This window comes from Notothenia rossii (genome assembly GCF_949606895.1).
Source record: "Notothenia rossii genome assembly, contig: scaffold_72, whole genome shotgun sequence".
NCBI classification, from domain to species: domain Eukaryota; kingdom Metazoa; phylum Chordata; class Actinopteri; order Perciformes; family Nototheniidae; genus Notothenia; species Notothenia rossii.
The window spans coordinates 201962-215652 of record NW_027639908.1 but is presented as its reverse complement, the minus strand read 5'-3'; the positions used below and the strand labels follow the sequence as shown (position 1 = coordinate 215652).

The 13691-nt window shown below is 48.5% G+C and overlaps 1 protein-coding gene across 1 annotated transcript in view; it reads right to left on the bottom strand.

Moving 5' to 3' along the window:
* Window positions 1-696: 696 nt before the first annotated feature.
* LOC307027258 (protein NLRC3-like) overlaps window positions 697-13691 on the bottom strand; it is a gene marked incomplete at its 3' end in the record, with an annotated part of 99381 nt that continues 86386 nt past the window's right edge. Inside the window, exons 8-11 of the mRNA XM_079695468.1 lie at window positions 8961-8975; window positions 3469-3621; window positions 2901-3074; window positions 697-874 (exon numbers count right to left, since the gene is read on the bottom strand). Of these exons, the coding sequence (XP_079551594.1) occupies window positions 697-874; window positions 2901-3074; window positions 3469-3621; window positions 8961-8975 (520 nt within the window). The remainder of the gene's footprint in view (window positions 875-2900; window positions 3075-3468; window positions 3622-8960; window positions 8976-13691) is intronic.

Sequence of the window (13691 nt, the reverse complement as noted above, 5' to 3'; positions counted from 1 at the left end):
AGTGCTCCTCGGTGGGGTTAGAACAACGCTCCATCACATCAAGTGCTCCTTTGTGGAGTTAGAACAACGCTCCATCACATCAAGTGCTCCTTTGTGGAGTTAGAACAACGCTCCATCACATCAAGTGCTCCTTTGTGGAGTTAGAACAACGCTCCATCACATCAAGTGCTCCTTTGTGGAGTTAGAACAACGCTCCATCACATCAAGTGCTCCTTTGTGGAGTTAGAACAACGCTCCACTGTACTGTGTTATCACGCTAATAAAGTGCGATATTACCCGGCCCAAAGCCGTCAGTCCATATTGGCGAAGTTACCTTCGTCACACTGTTATTGAAGAGAAGCGTGGCTACTTTAGTATCTGGTCTTTTTATGAAATGTCAGAAATGTTTTTATATTTAAATTGTGAGTTGTTTGTTTACTATTCTCTCTAACAGATGAAAGTGAACATTTGAGTTGTTCCTTTAGTTGCATGCTAATTCTGCAACCTAATAGTTACCCAATAATTGTGCACACAGATTTTCTCCTAAGAACACCAAAACCTCATTTAAATATTCAGGCTTGAGGTTCATTAACATTTTGGATTGACCGAGAGTACTGTAGTTCTTCAATAATAAAATGAATCCTCAAAAATACAGCTTCCCTAATAATTGTGCACACAGTGTGTGAGATCTCCAGCAGGAACAGAGAGTCAGTGAACTCACCTGAGAGTCTGCAGTCTGCAGGCTGGACTCTCCAGAAGATCTCTCAGCAGCTTCACTTCTGAATCCTTCAGAGCGTTGAGACTCAGGTCCAGATCCCTCAGACTGGAGGGGTCACACTTCAGAGCTGAGGCCAGAGCAGAACAGCTGATCTCTGACAGACTGCAGCTCTCCAGTCTGAATAAAGAAAACATGATGATACAAATCCAATGATAATCAGATAATCAGATAGAAGCAGTGGTTACAATAAGAACAACACAAAGAGTCAGATCCAATAGAAACACATCGATGCATTTATTTTAAATGTGAAGCAGTCAGTTTCTCATTCCAGCAGCTCTGTTGAGCATTTTGAAAATGTATTTGCAAGCCTCTGTGCAAGGCTTTGTCTTTCTGTCTTTATAGGCAGAGATGTAAAGTAACTAAGTACATTTACTCAAGTACTGAACTTAAGTACAATTTAGAGGAACTTTTACTTTACTTGAGTATTTCCATGTTCTGCTACTTCATACTTAAATGGTGTACTTTTCCTCCACCACATGTATTTAATCTCTTTAGTTACTTCTCAGATGTGGATGAATGATGTGAAATCTAATCAAGTGTTAAATCAGACTTTAGTTCCACCTGGAGTAAATCTACTTTTACTCAAGTACAAGATCTGAGTACTTCTACTTTTACTCAAGTACAAGATCTGAGTACTTCTACTTTTACTCAAGTACAAGATCTGAGTACTTCTACTTTTACTCAAGTACAAGACCTGAGTACTTCTACTTTTACTCAAGTACAAGATCTGAGTACTTCTACTTTTACTCAAGGACAAGATCTGAGTACTTCTACTTTTACTCAAGTACAAGATCTGAGCACTTCTACTTTTACTCAAGTACAAGACCTGAGTACTTCTACTTTTACTCAAGGACAAGATCTGAGTACTTCTACTTTAACTCAAGTACAAGATCTGAGTACTTCTACTTTTACTCAAGTACAAGATCTGAGTACTTCTACTTTAACTCAAGTACAAGATCTGAGTACTTCTACTTTTACTGAAGTACAAGATCTGAGTACTTCTACTTTTACTCAAGGACAAGATCTGAGTACTTCTACTTTAACTCAAGTACAAGATCTGAGTACTTCTACTTTTACTCAAGGACAAGATCTGAGTACTTCTACTTTAACTCAAGTACAAGATCTGAGTACTTCTACTTTTACTCAAGTACAAGTACTTCTACTTTTATTCAGAAGTACTCTTCCCACCTCTGTGTATAGCCTTAACACAGGATCTAAAACACATGACTATAGGCATGTGATGGTCTGTAACATTAGCCGCTTTCACACCAAGTACTTTGCGTACTTAGTCCCGCCGAGCTCTTTATTTCCTGGAACTGTCCTAGTAGATCGTGTTCTCACTGGAATAAGTCCCTGAGGGAGGATTACGCAAATGAAGCCGCTGACGTCACTTCTTCTTCTGCTTTGGGTTTACTGGCAGGCCGCAAACAACTTCACGGCGTATACTGCCACCCAAAGTCCCGGAGTGCCCCGGAGTGCGTTTCGCCCAGCCAATCAGAAATTGTCAGTGTGGCCGACACACCCACGAACCATTTCCTCCCCAGGAAAGTACCGCCTCTCTAGCAGGGAGTATCTCGGGGTGAAAAGGTTTGTAGGGACTAGTTCCAGATCTTTTTGGTGTGAAACCAAAATCCCAGGAACTATAGGCCTAGTTCTTGGGAAAAGTACTCCGGTTTGAAAGCGCATATTATGCTCATTAAAACATCTATTGGAAAACGCAGGCTAAAGCTAACATTAGGAGTTAGTAACAATGTATGCTAGTTAGCCAGCTAAAGGCTTAATAAAATAATATTAAGAAAAATAACTTCCCTAACACTCCCTGCACATCAGGCTCTCTGACCGTGAGCTCTGCTCTGAGTATCTGAGCGTCGCGTTCTGACAGCGCTCCGAGTTCACCAGCAGTTAGACCGTCATCCCGGAGCAGCGGAGTTTAGCCGACAGAGCCGACAGGAAGAGTGGAGCACCCAGCTCAGGCACCGTTACAAAATAACACCCTGCGCGTCATGACGGCAGAGAACAGCTTGCAGATTACTTGGGGTCCCGGACCCTTTATGAATTCAAGTTATTAATGTACATACATTAGGTTCAATTACAAACTGAACACATGAGATCTCCAGCAGGAACAGAGGGTCAGTGAACTCACCTGAGAGTCTCCAGTCTGCAGTCTGGACTCTCCACAAGATCTCTCAGCAGCTTCACTCCTGAATCCTGCAGATTGTAGTTGAGACTCAGGTTCAGATCTCTCAGATGGATGTTGGACTTCAGAGCTGAGATCAGAGCAGAACAGCTGGTCTCTGACAACCTGCAGCTCTCCAGACTGAATAAAGAAAACATGATGAGGAGAAAGAAGAGTTCATAATCAGATGTGTTTCTCAACATTGAAATGAATGAGATCAATAAGATGTGTCTCCTTCAGGAAGTAAACTTCATCATGTCAAACTAATATCACTTCTGAGGACCTTTATTCAGACGTTATCGTTTACTAAATATTAAAAACATAGATTTACTTTTTACAAATAAAAGCTATTAAAGTTTCTTTAAGAAACAATCAATATTTATGTTTGCAGTTCTTCATTTAGTACATGAAAATGAAAACATGAATAAAAGGACATTTACTCTTTTATGAATTCAAGTTATTAATGAACACAATCAGGTTGAATAACTAATGAAACATGAGATCTCCAGCAGGAACAGAGAGTCAGTGAACTGACCTGAGAGTCTCCAGTCTGCAGTCTGGACTCTCCAGAACATCTCTCAGCTCCACTCCTGAATCCTTCAGATCGTTCTGACTCAGGTCCAGATCTCTCAGATGGATGTTGGACTTCAGAGCTGAGATCAGAGCAGAACAGCTGATCTCTGACAAACTGCAGCCCCTCAGTCTGAAGAAAGAAAACATGATGAGGATTAAAAATCAGTTTATAATCCAGTCAGATGTTCAGGTCTGAAATGTGGGAACATTAACATTTCTATTTCAAAAAGTAAACTTTATGTAAAATAATATTAGTTCATCTTCTGGTGAGCCTTTCAAGATGATAGAAAACTCTCCCAGTCAATTTGAGTTTGAAACCCCTTAGAAACACAATATCTTTGAATACAAGACACCAAAAGGATGAGTGGGGTTAAAGGCAAGAAACCACTGGGGAAAACAAAAAACTTTTAGAAAAGACAAGAAAACCAGAGACGGATGCGGGTAGTGAGGAGGAAGACATTTCCACGGCTGAGGCTATGCAAAACTTGGGCAGGGATATAAGAAACTTAAAAACTGCGTTAAAACAGGAACTAACGGACTTTAAGAACGACTTCAGACAAGCCATGGAACAGGAGTTCAACTCTTTCAAGACGGAGATGAATACAAAATTACAAAGCGTCGTTGGTGATGTCCGCAATGTTAGCACGATGCTAACTGAAGCAGAGCAACGGGTGGAGGGAACGGAGACCGTGGCCACGGACCTGAGAGACGCTCTGCTCTTTTCTCAACAGAGGCTGCTTCAAGCAAAGGTAACGGACCTAGAAGGAAGATCCCGCCTCACTCTGGAGGGGGACAGGAGTCCTCTGGACACTGTGGAGGGGGTGGGAGACAGGAGTCCTCTGGACACTGTGGAGGTGGTGGGAGACAGGAGTCCTCTGGACACTGTGGAGGTGGTGGGAGACAGGAGTCCTCTGGACACAGTGGAGGGGGTGGGAGACAGGAGTCCTCTGGACACTGTGAAGGTAGTGGGAGATAGGAGTCCTCTGGACACTGTGGAGGTGGTGGGAGATAGGAGTCCTCTGGACACTGTGGAGGTGGTAGGAGACAGGAGTCCTCTGGACACTGTGGAGGTGGTGGGAGACAGGAGTCCTCTGGACACTGTGGAGGAGGTAGGAGACAGGAGTCCTCTGGACACTGTGGAGGTGGTGGGAGACAGGAGTCCTCTGGACACTGTGGATGGGGTGGGAGACAGGAGTCCTCACTGTGGAGGGGGTGGGAGACAGGAGTCCTCACTGTGGAGGGGGTGGGAGACAGGTGTCCTCACTGTGGAGGTGGTGGGAGACAGGAGTCCTCTGGACACTGTGGAGGGGGTGGGAGACAGGAGTCCTCTGGACACTGTGGAGGAGGTGGGAGACAGGAGTCCTCTGGACACTGTGGAGGTGGTGGGAGACAGGAGTCCTCTGGACACTGTGGAGGAGGTGGGAGACAGGAGTCCTCTGGACACTGGAGGAGGTGGGAGACATGAGTCCTCTGGACACTGTGGAGGAGGTGGGAGACAGGAGTCCTCTGGACACTGTGGAGGAGGTGGGAGACAGGAGTCCTCTGGACACTGTGGAGGGGGTGGGAGACAGGAGTCCTCTGGACACTGTGGAAGTGGTGGGAGACAGGAGTCATCTGGACACTGTGGAGGGGGTGGGAGACAGGAGTCCTCTGGACACTGTGGATGGGGTGGGAGACAGGAGTCCTCTGGACACTGTGGATGGGGTGGGAGACAGGAGTCCTCACTGTGGAGGTGGTGGGAGACAGGAGTCCTCTGGACACTGTGGATGGGGTGGGAGACAGGAGTCCTCTGGACACTGTGGAGGGGGTGGGAGACAGGAGTCCTCACTGTGGAGGGGGTGGGAGACAGGTTTCCTCACTGTGGAGGGGGTGGGAGACAGGTATCCTCACTGTGGAGATGGTGGGAGACAGGAGTCCTCTGGACACTGTGGAGGTGGTGGGAGACAGGAGTCCTCACTGTGGAGGGGGTGGGAGACAGGAGTCCTCTGGACACTGTGGAGGGGGTGGGAGACAGGAGTCCTCACTGTGGAGGTGGTGGGAGACAGGAGTCCTCTGGACACTGTGGATGGGGTGGGAGACAGGAGTCCTCACTGTGGAGGGGGTGGGAGACAGGAATCCTCACTGTGGAGGGGGTGGGAGACAGGTGTCCTCACTGTGGAGGTGGTGGGAGACAGGAGTCCTCTGGACACTGTGGAGGGGGTGGGAGACAGGAGTCCTCTGGACACTGTGGAGGAGGTGGGAGACAGGAGTCCTCTGGACACTGGAGGAGGTGGGAGACATGAGTCCTCTGGACACTGTGGAGGAGGTGGGAGACAGGAGTCCTCTGGACACTGTGGAGGAGGTGGGAGACAGGAGTCCTCTGGACACTGTGGAGGTGGTGGGAGACAGGAGTCCTCTGGACACTGTGGAGGGGGTGGGTGAAAGGAGTCCTCTGGACACTGTGGAGGGGGTGGGAGACAGGAGTCCTCTGGACACTGTGGAGGTGGCGGGAGACAGGAGTCCTCTGGACACTGTGGAGGGGGTGGGAGACAGGAGTCCTCTGGACACTGTGGAGGGGGTGGGAGACAGGAGTCCTCACTGTGGAGGTGGTGGGAGACAGGAGTCCTCTGGACACTGTGGAGGGGGTGGGAGACAGGAGTCCTCACTGTGGAGGTGGTGGGAGACAGGAGTCCTCACTGTGGAGGTGGTGGGAGATAGGAGTCCTCTGGACACTGTGGAGGGGGTGGGAGACAGGAGTCCTCACTGTGGAGGTGGTGGGAGACAGGAGTCCTCTGGACACTGTGGAGGGGGTGGGAGACAGGAGTCCTCTGGACACTGTGGAGGAGGTAGGAGACAGGAGTCCTCTGGACACTGTGGAGGTGGTGGGAGACAGGAGTCCTCTGGACACTGTGGATGGGGTGGGAGACAGGAGTCCTCACTGTGGAGGGGGTGGGAGACAGGTGTCCTCACTGTGGAGGTGGTGGGAGACAGGAGTCTTCTGGACACTGTGGAGGGGGTGGGAGACAGGAGTCCTCTGGACACTGTGGAGGAGGTGGGAGACAGGAGTCCTCTGGACACTGTGGAGGTGGTGGGAGACAGGAGTCCTCTGGACACTGTGGAGGAGGTGGGAGACAGGAGTCCTCTGGACACTGGAGGAGGTGGGAGACATGAGTCCTCTGGACACTGTGGAGGAGGTGGGAGACAGGAGTCCTCTGGACACTGTGGAGGAGGTGGGAGACAGGAGTCCTCTGGACACTGTGGAGGTGGTGGGAGACAGGAGTCCTCTGGACACTGTGGAGGGGGTGGGAGACAGGAGTCCTCTGGACACTGTGGAGGTGGTGGGAGACAGGAGTCCTCTGGACACTGTGGAGGGGGTGGGTGAAAGGAGTCCTCTAGACACTGTGGAGGTGGTGGGAGACAGGAGTCCTCTGGACACTGTGGAGGTGGCGGGAGACAGGAGTCCTCTGGACACTGTGGAGGTGGTGGGAGACAGGAGTCCTCTGGACACTGTGGAGGTGGTGGGAGACAGGAGTCCTCACTGTGGAGGGGGTGGGAGACAGGAGTCCTCTGGACACTGTGGAGGGGGTGGGAGACAGGAGTCCTCACTGTGGAGGTGGTGGGAGACAGGAGTCCTCTGGACACTGTGGAGGAGGTGGGAGACAGGAGTCCTCTGGACACTGTGGAGGTGGTGGGAGACAGGAGTCCTCTGGAAGTGGAGTCCAAAGAGATGAGTTTTCAGTCTGAAGAAGATGTGTAAGCTTTCTGCTGTCCTGATTTCAATGGGGAGCTCATTCCACCATTTTGGATCCAGGATAGCAAACCCACGTGTTTCTGCTGATGGGAACTTGGGTCCCCCTCGCAGTGCGGGTGCAGCGAGCTGTTTGGCTGATGCAGAGCGGAGTGCACGTGCTGGGGTGTACGGTTTAACCATGTCCTGGAGGAAGGGCCAGATCCATTCACAGCATGGTACGCAAGTACCAGAGTCTTGAAGTGGATTCTAGCAGTTACTGGAAGCCAGTGAAGGGAGCGGAGGAGCGGCGTGGTGTGGGAACATTTAGGAAGGTTGAAGACCAGACGAGCCGCTGCATTCTGGATGAGCTGCAGAGGTCAGAGGGCACATGCAGGCAGACCAGCCAGGAGGGAGTTGCAGTAGTCTAGGCGTGAGATGACGAGAGCCTGGACCAGAACCTGCGTCTCTTTCTGGGTCAGCTGGGGACCTATCCTCCTGATGTTGTAAAGAGTGTATCTGCAGCAGCGGGTTGTAGCAGAGATGTTTGCAGTGAAGGACAGTTTGTTATCTAGGGTCACACCCAGACTCCTTGCAGTCTGAGTCGGGGAAACAACAGAGGGGCCGATGTTGATTGTTAGGTCAAGAGTGGGACAATCTTTTCCCTGAAGGAAAAGCAGTTCAGTCTTGTCAAGGTTGAGCTTGAGGTGGTGAGCAGACATCCACAGAGAGATGTCTGCTAGGCAAGCAGAGATGCGTGCGACGACCTGGGTCTCTGAGCGGGGAAAGGACAGAATGAGTTGGGTGTCGTCAGCGTAGCAGAGGTATGAAAAACCATGCGGGCTATTGACAGACCCGAGCGAGTTTGTGTACAAGGAGAAGAGGAGGGGACCAAGAACAGAGCCCTGAGGGACCCCTGTAGTTAATTGACAAGGGTCGGACTCAGACCCTCTCCAAGTTACCCTGTAGGTCTTTGAGGTATGAGGTGAGGAGGGAAAGTGCAGTGCCTGAAACTCCAAGTTCTTGGAGAGTGTGAAGGAGGATCTGATGGTTCACCGTGTCGAATGCAGCAGACAGGTCCAGAAGGATGATGACAGAGGAGAGGGAGGCTGCTTTAGCCGTGTGCAGTTCCTCAGAGACAGCAAGGAGAGCAGTTTCTGTTGAGTGACCTGCCTTGAAACCAGACTGGTGCGGATCCAGAAGGTTGTTCTGATGGAGATAACAGGAGAGTTGTTTAAAGACAGCGCGTTCAAGTGTTTTAGACAGGAACGGGAGGAGAGAGACAGGCCTGTAGTTTCTAACATCAGACGGGTTGAGAGTGGGTTTCTTTAGGAGAGGGTTTACTCTTGCCGATACCCTGCCGTTAAAAACGTTACGATTCCTCCGTTTCATTAGTATCGGTACTTTAAGAATGACGGGGGAAAGTACTCCGGTGAGAAAGCGTCGTTTTAATGAGAGCCGTGGGTTTTCAGCGCTCTGCTTCCAATCCCTGCTGTGCCTGCAGTCCCTCCGCTCTCCAGCACGCTCTAAGCCCCTCCCCTCTCTCGTGCATGCGCTAGCTGCCAGAGCATGTGAGAAAACAAGAAGCATGGCTGCAAGTGGAGTGCAACTGCCGCTGCGCCTCGGCTTGTTGACAAAAAAGCCAGAAGCGAAATTTGGAAGTATTTGAGCTATATCTCTGACAGTGAGGGTTGATGATGTTGGACTTCAGAGCTGAGATCAGAGCAGAACAGCTGATCTCTGACAACCTGCAGCTCCTCAGTCTGAATAAAGAAACCATGATGTAAGTTTAGAAAACAATGTTCCTGTTTGAAATAACTCCAGGTTTAATAATCTGATCAGAGTTAAACAGGGTTTTAATGTCAGCGATGAAGCAGAAACAATCCACTGATGATCTGGAACTTTAACTTTGATCAGATGTTTAACAACTCCTTCACCTCCCTCACAGCTCATCAGTACTGACAGCATCTCCACTGACTCATGGAGCACAGAGTGAGTCTGTGGAAGCTCAAACTCTCTCCCTCACACATTCACTTTCTCTTTGTTATTCTCATGGATATTCAGTCATTAGCAAAAGTGAGGAAAATAATTAAAATGTCTTTGTTCTCAGGCAAATTCAGAAAATCATAAACACAAACAGATCCATATGAAGTTCAGTCAGAGAACTGACCTGAGAGCCTCCAGTCTGCAGTTTGGACTCTTTAGTCCAGAACTCAGACGCTCCACTCCTGAATCCTCCAGAGCGTTCTCACTCAGGTCCAGATCTCTCAGATGGGAGGGGTCAGACTTCAGAGCTGAGGCCACGACTTCACATTCAGCCTCTGAGAGTTTACAGCCAGTAAGTCTATAACAACACATATATTACAACATGTGTTTAAAAGAGGGAACATTATATTAACCTCAAAGACTTCATGAGTAAAGATTTGACATACAGTATGTTCTGAATGACATTTGCTGATGCCATTTTATATTATGTGTAATAATATGAAATGATTATTATAACTGAGTTTAATGTGTGCGTTAATGTGTGATCACATGTCTGTGTTGGCTACCTTCTGCTGTCAGAGGCTGTTGCTAGATTGCTTCTCTGAACATCTGAACATTTATTTTGAACACAATCACAAATAACAAACCAATAAGGTTTCAATCTTTTAAACTAAATACCATCAGCAAGATGTTCTCCGTATATCAGCATTAAGACATATCTCTGGTATTGGTGGGGAATTATATAGATCCTAATTTAAACTCTAATACATGGTAATAAAAACCTCTGTGTTTAAAGATAAAGAAACTAACAGAAAGTAATAATAACTGATAACTGTAAGTCCTGCTGTGTGGTGAGATCACATGCTGAGAAACCTCTAGAGTCCTTCATGTGTTTTACATGACGCCTCCCTCAAAGGAGTATGAAGAGAGAAACTGTTCAATCTAACAGTTATTATAAATAAATAGAAGAACAGTTTTAATTTGCTCTCAGTTTTTAAACAGCAGAAATGTGATCGTGTTTATTTGAATAATTAAACTTCTGATCCACTTCAGTTTATAAAGTTAATCACATCTGGACTCACTTGGCCTTCCTGCAGTTCCTCACAGCTGGAATCAGTCTCCGTTTCCCCTCCGCTGATGTTTTGTACTGACTCAGGTCCAACTCATCCAGAACCTCCTCTGACATCTGCAGCATGTAGGCCAGAGCAGAGCAGTGGATCACAGAGAGTTTCTTTGATCTTTTCTTTGACTTCAGGAACTCTGTGATCTCCTGATGTACTGAGAGGTCCTTCATCTCTGTCAGACAGTGGAAGATGTTGATGCTCCTGTCAGGAGAGCTTGTATCACTTCTCAACTTCTTCAGGTTGCTGATGGCTCTCTGGATGGTTTCTGGTCCGTTGTCTGTGTGACCCAGCAGGCCTCCTAACAGTCTCTGGTTGGACTCCAGAGAGAGGCCGTGGAGAAAGCGGACAAACAGGTCCAGGTGGCCATTTCTGCTTTGGAGGGATTTCTTCATGGCTCCTTTTAGGAAGACATCCAGGGATGGGTACTCCTGATCTCTGCTGTTACTGTTCTTATAGGGCCAGTCTCTCTTCAGGAAGTCCTTCAGTACCTCTGTGTCTCTGTTGGTGTAACAGTGCAGCATGTAGACTGCAGCCAGAAACTCCTGGATGCTCAGATGAACAAAGCAGTAGACTGTTTTCTGGAAGATCACACTCTCTCTTTTGAAGATCTGTGTACAAACTCCTGAGTGCACCAAGGCCTCGGTGAGATCAAGGCCACAGCGCTGCAGGTCTTCTTGGTAGAACATGATGTCTCCTTTCTCCAGATGTTCAAACGCCAGCCTCCCCAGCTTCAGGAGAAGCTCCCTGTCAGCCTCCGTCAGCTGCTGTGGACTCGTCTCATGTCCCTCTTCATACTTCTGCTTCTTCCTCTTGGTCTGGACCAGCAGGAAGTGTGAGTACATGTCAGTGAGGGTCTGGGGCAGCTCTCCTCTCTGGTCTGTAGTCAACATGTGGTCCAGAACTGCAGCAGTGATCCAGCAGAAGACTGGGATCAGACACATGATGTGGAGGCTCCTGGAGCTCTTGATGTGAGAGATGATTCTGATGGACAGCTCTTCATCACTCCATCTCCTCCTGAAGTACTCCTCCTTCTGGGCGTCAGTGAAGCCTCGTACTTCTGTCACCCTGTCCACACACTCAGGAGGGATCTGATTGGCCGCTGCAGGTCTGGAAGTTATCCAGACGAGAGCCGAGGGAAGCAGCTCCCCCCTGATGAGGTTTGTCAGCAGCACGTTGACTGAGGACTGCTGAGAGACATCAGACACAACCTCATTGTTTCTGAAGTCCAGAGAAAGTCTGCTTTCATCCAGGCCGTCAAAGATGAGCAGCACTTTGCAGACAGCCAGCTGCTCTGCTGTGAGCTTCTGTAAGGTTGGATGGAAAACATGGAGCAGCCTGAGAAGACTGTACTGCTCACCTTTGATCAGGTTCAGCTCCCTGAAGGAGAGCGGGATCACCAGACTGACATCTTGGTTTCCCAAACCCTCGGCCCAGTCCAGAGTGAACTTCTGCACTGAGAAGCTTTTTCCAACTCCAGCGACTCCGTTGGTCAGGACCGCTCTGATGAGAGTCTGTTGGTCAGGTGAGGCTTTAAAGATGTCCTGGCACTTGATTGGAGTGTCATGGAGGGGCTTCTTCTTGGAAGCTGTCTCCAGCTGCCTCACCTCATGTTGGGTATTAACCTCTTCACTCAGGCCTTGTGTGATGTAGAGCTCAGTGAAGATGCTGTTGAGGAGGGTTTCACTTTGATCAGTTCCTTCAGTCACACGTTCACATCTCCTCCTCAGACTGAGCCTGTGTTCATCTAGAACCTCCTGCAGACCACGTTCTGCTGGAAGAGAGGAAACAGGAGAGAATCAGGAAAATGCTTTTGAGAATCTAAAGGAAGGATCCTAGCCATCAGATATCTTTACTATCTTCTGTAGAAGTATTTGCAGGGCTAACGTTCTCCTTTAGATCTGTCCAGTGTTTCTACAAAACACTTAAACAATGCCTGGAAGAAGATCAGAGGACTCTGAGCCAATGAGAGTTCATCCAAGAGTAGAGACCCAGCGCCCCGACGGCCTAAAGACGCTGCATGTGTTCGGCCTCTTACCTCGTACAGAGCTGGTCTGACTGGCTGTCTGCAGGCCAGCTCTGGTTCTGGATCTCTTTCCACACTGGGGACAGGAGGGGTCTCCTGATGGAGGTCTCTGCTCCCAGTATGAGGTGATGCACTGTCTGCAGAACCAGTGTCCACAGCTGGTAGAGACTGGATCCTTCAGGACGTCCTGACACAGAGCACAGCTGGACAGCTGCTGCTCCACAGGAACACCACTCTTCCTCTTCCCTCTGTGGAGAGGAACACATCCTTTAGAGGAGCTGATTCTCAACAAATGTTCAACAAGGGGAACAAATTCTAGTTTGAAATACAAAAGGGTCTATATCTGTATATAATAGGGGTTTCACAACTACCAATATTTACTAGTCGACACGTCATAATAAAGACACACAAAGAGAGGTGTACAACTGTATTTTCTATTGGAACTCATACAGTAACATTAAACACTGCATTTTAATTTGTGTTACATGGCTGAGTAAATAACAAACACTGGACTCACACTGGACTCACCAAAATCGACAGCAAAAAACTCTTGTTTACATAAATGCCACGTAAATCCAGTGCGCAACACTTCGCTGTCCTCCACGATAACGTCCACCTTTCCATATTTTTGGTTTAAACACCAACGCATCGACATGTGAGGGAAGGAGGCTTGACCGCTTTCGGGTGACAGTGTTGCCTGCCAGGGAAAAACCCCTCTCACTCGGGGTGCTTGTGGCTGGAATAGCCAGGTAGCTCCTCGAAAGCGGGGGAAGCGGTGCACGTTTTCTGCCCACCACTCCAGTGGATTATCCATTGTGGGGATATGCGGTGTCCGCTGGCAGTACTCCCGTAGCTCATCATCATCATCACTGTTGACCCGTGTTTTCTTGCTGTTCGTTTGCCTCTGTTCAGTGCTGACGCCGGTCCGTTGCTCAGTGGTGCTAGCATTACTGCTAGTGCTAGCTGTCGGCAGCGGGTGTCTCATCTTCAGATGGTTGCGCATAGCAGATGCATTTGTATTGTACTTCAGTACAGCTGTACACAACTGACACTTCACTGTGGAGTTGGTTACATCTTCGTTGAAGTTCTGCCATACATAAGAATGTCGGACGTGTTTTGGAGCATTTTGCAGCACCTCGTTTACCTCCATTTTTTTCACGACTAGTTGACTAGGGCCTACAGCGCCGACTAGTGGTAAAGGTAGTCGACTAGTTGACTAGTTGGTGAAACCCCTAGTGTATAATATATCTTTGTGATCAGGTAGATAGTTTAAGCTTCACATTATTATAAAAGCATCCTGTCTGGATTCATCACAGAGGAGCACATGGTCACCGTCTCTACTAAGA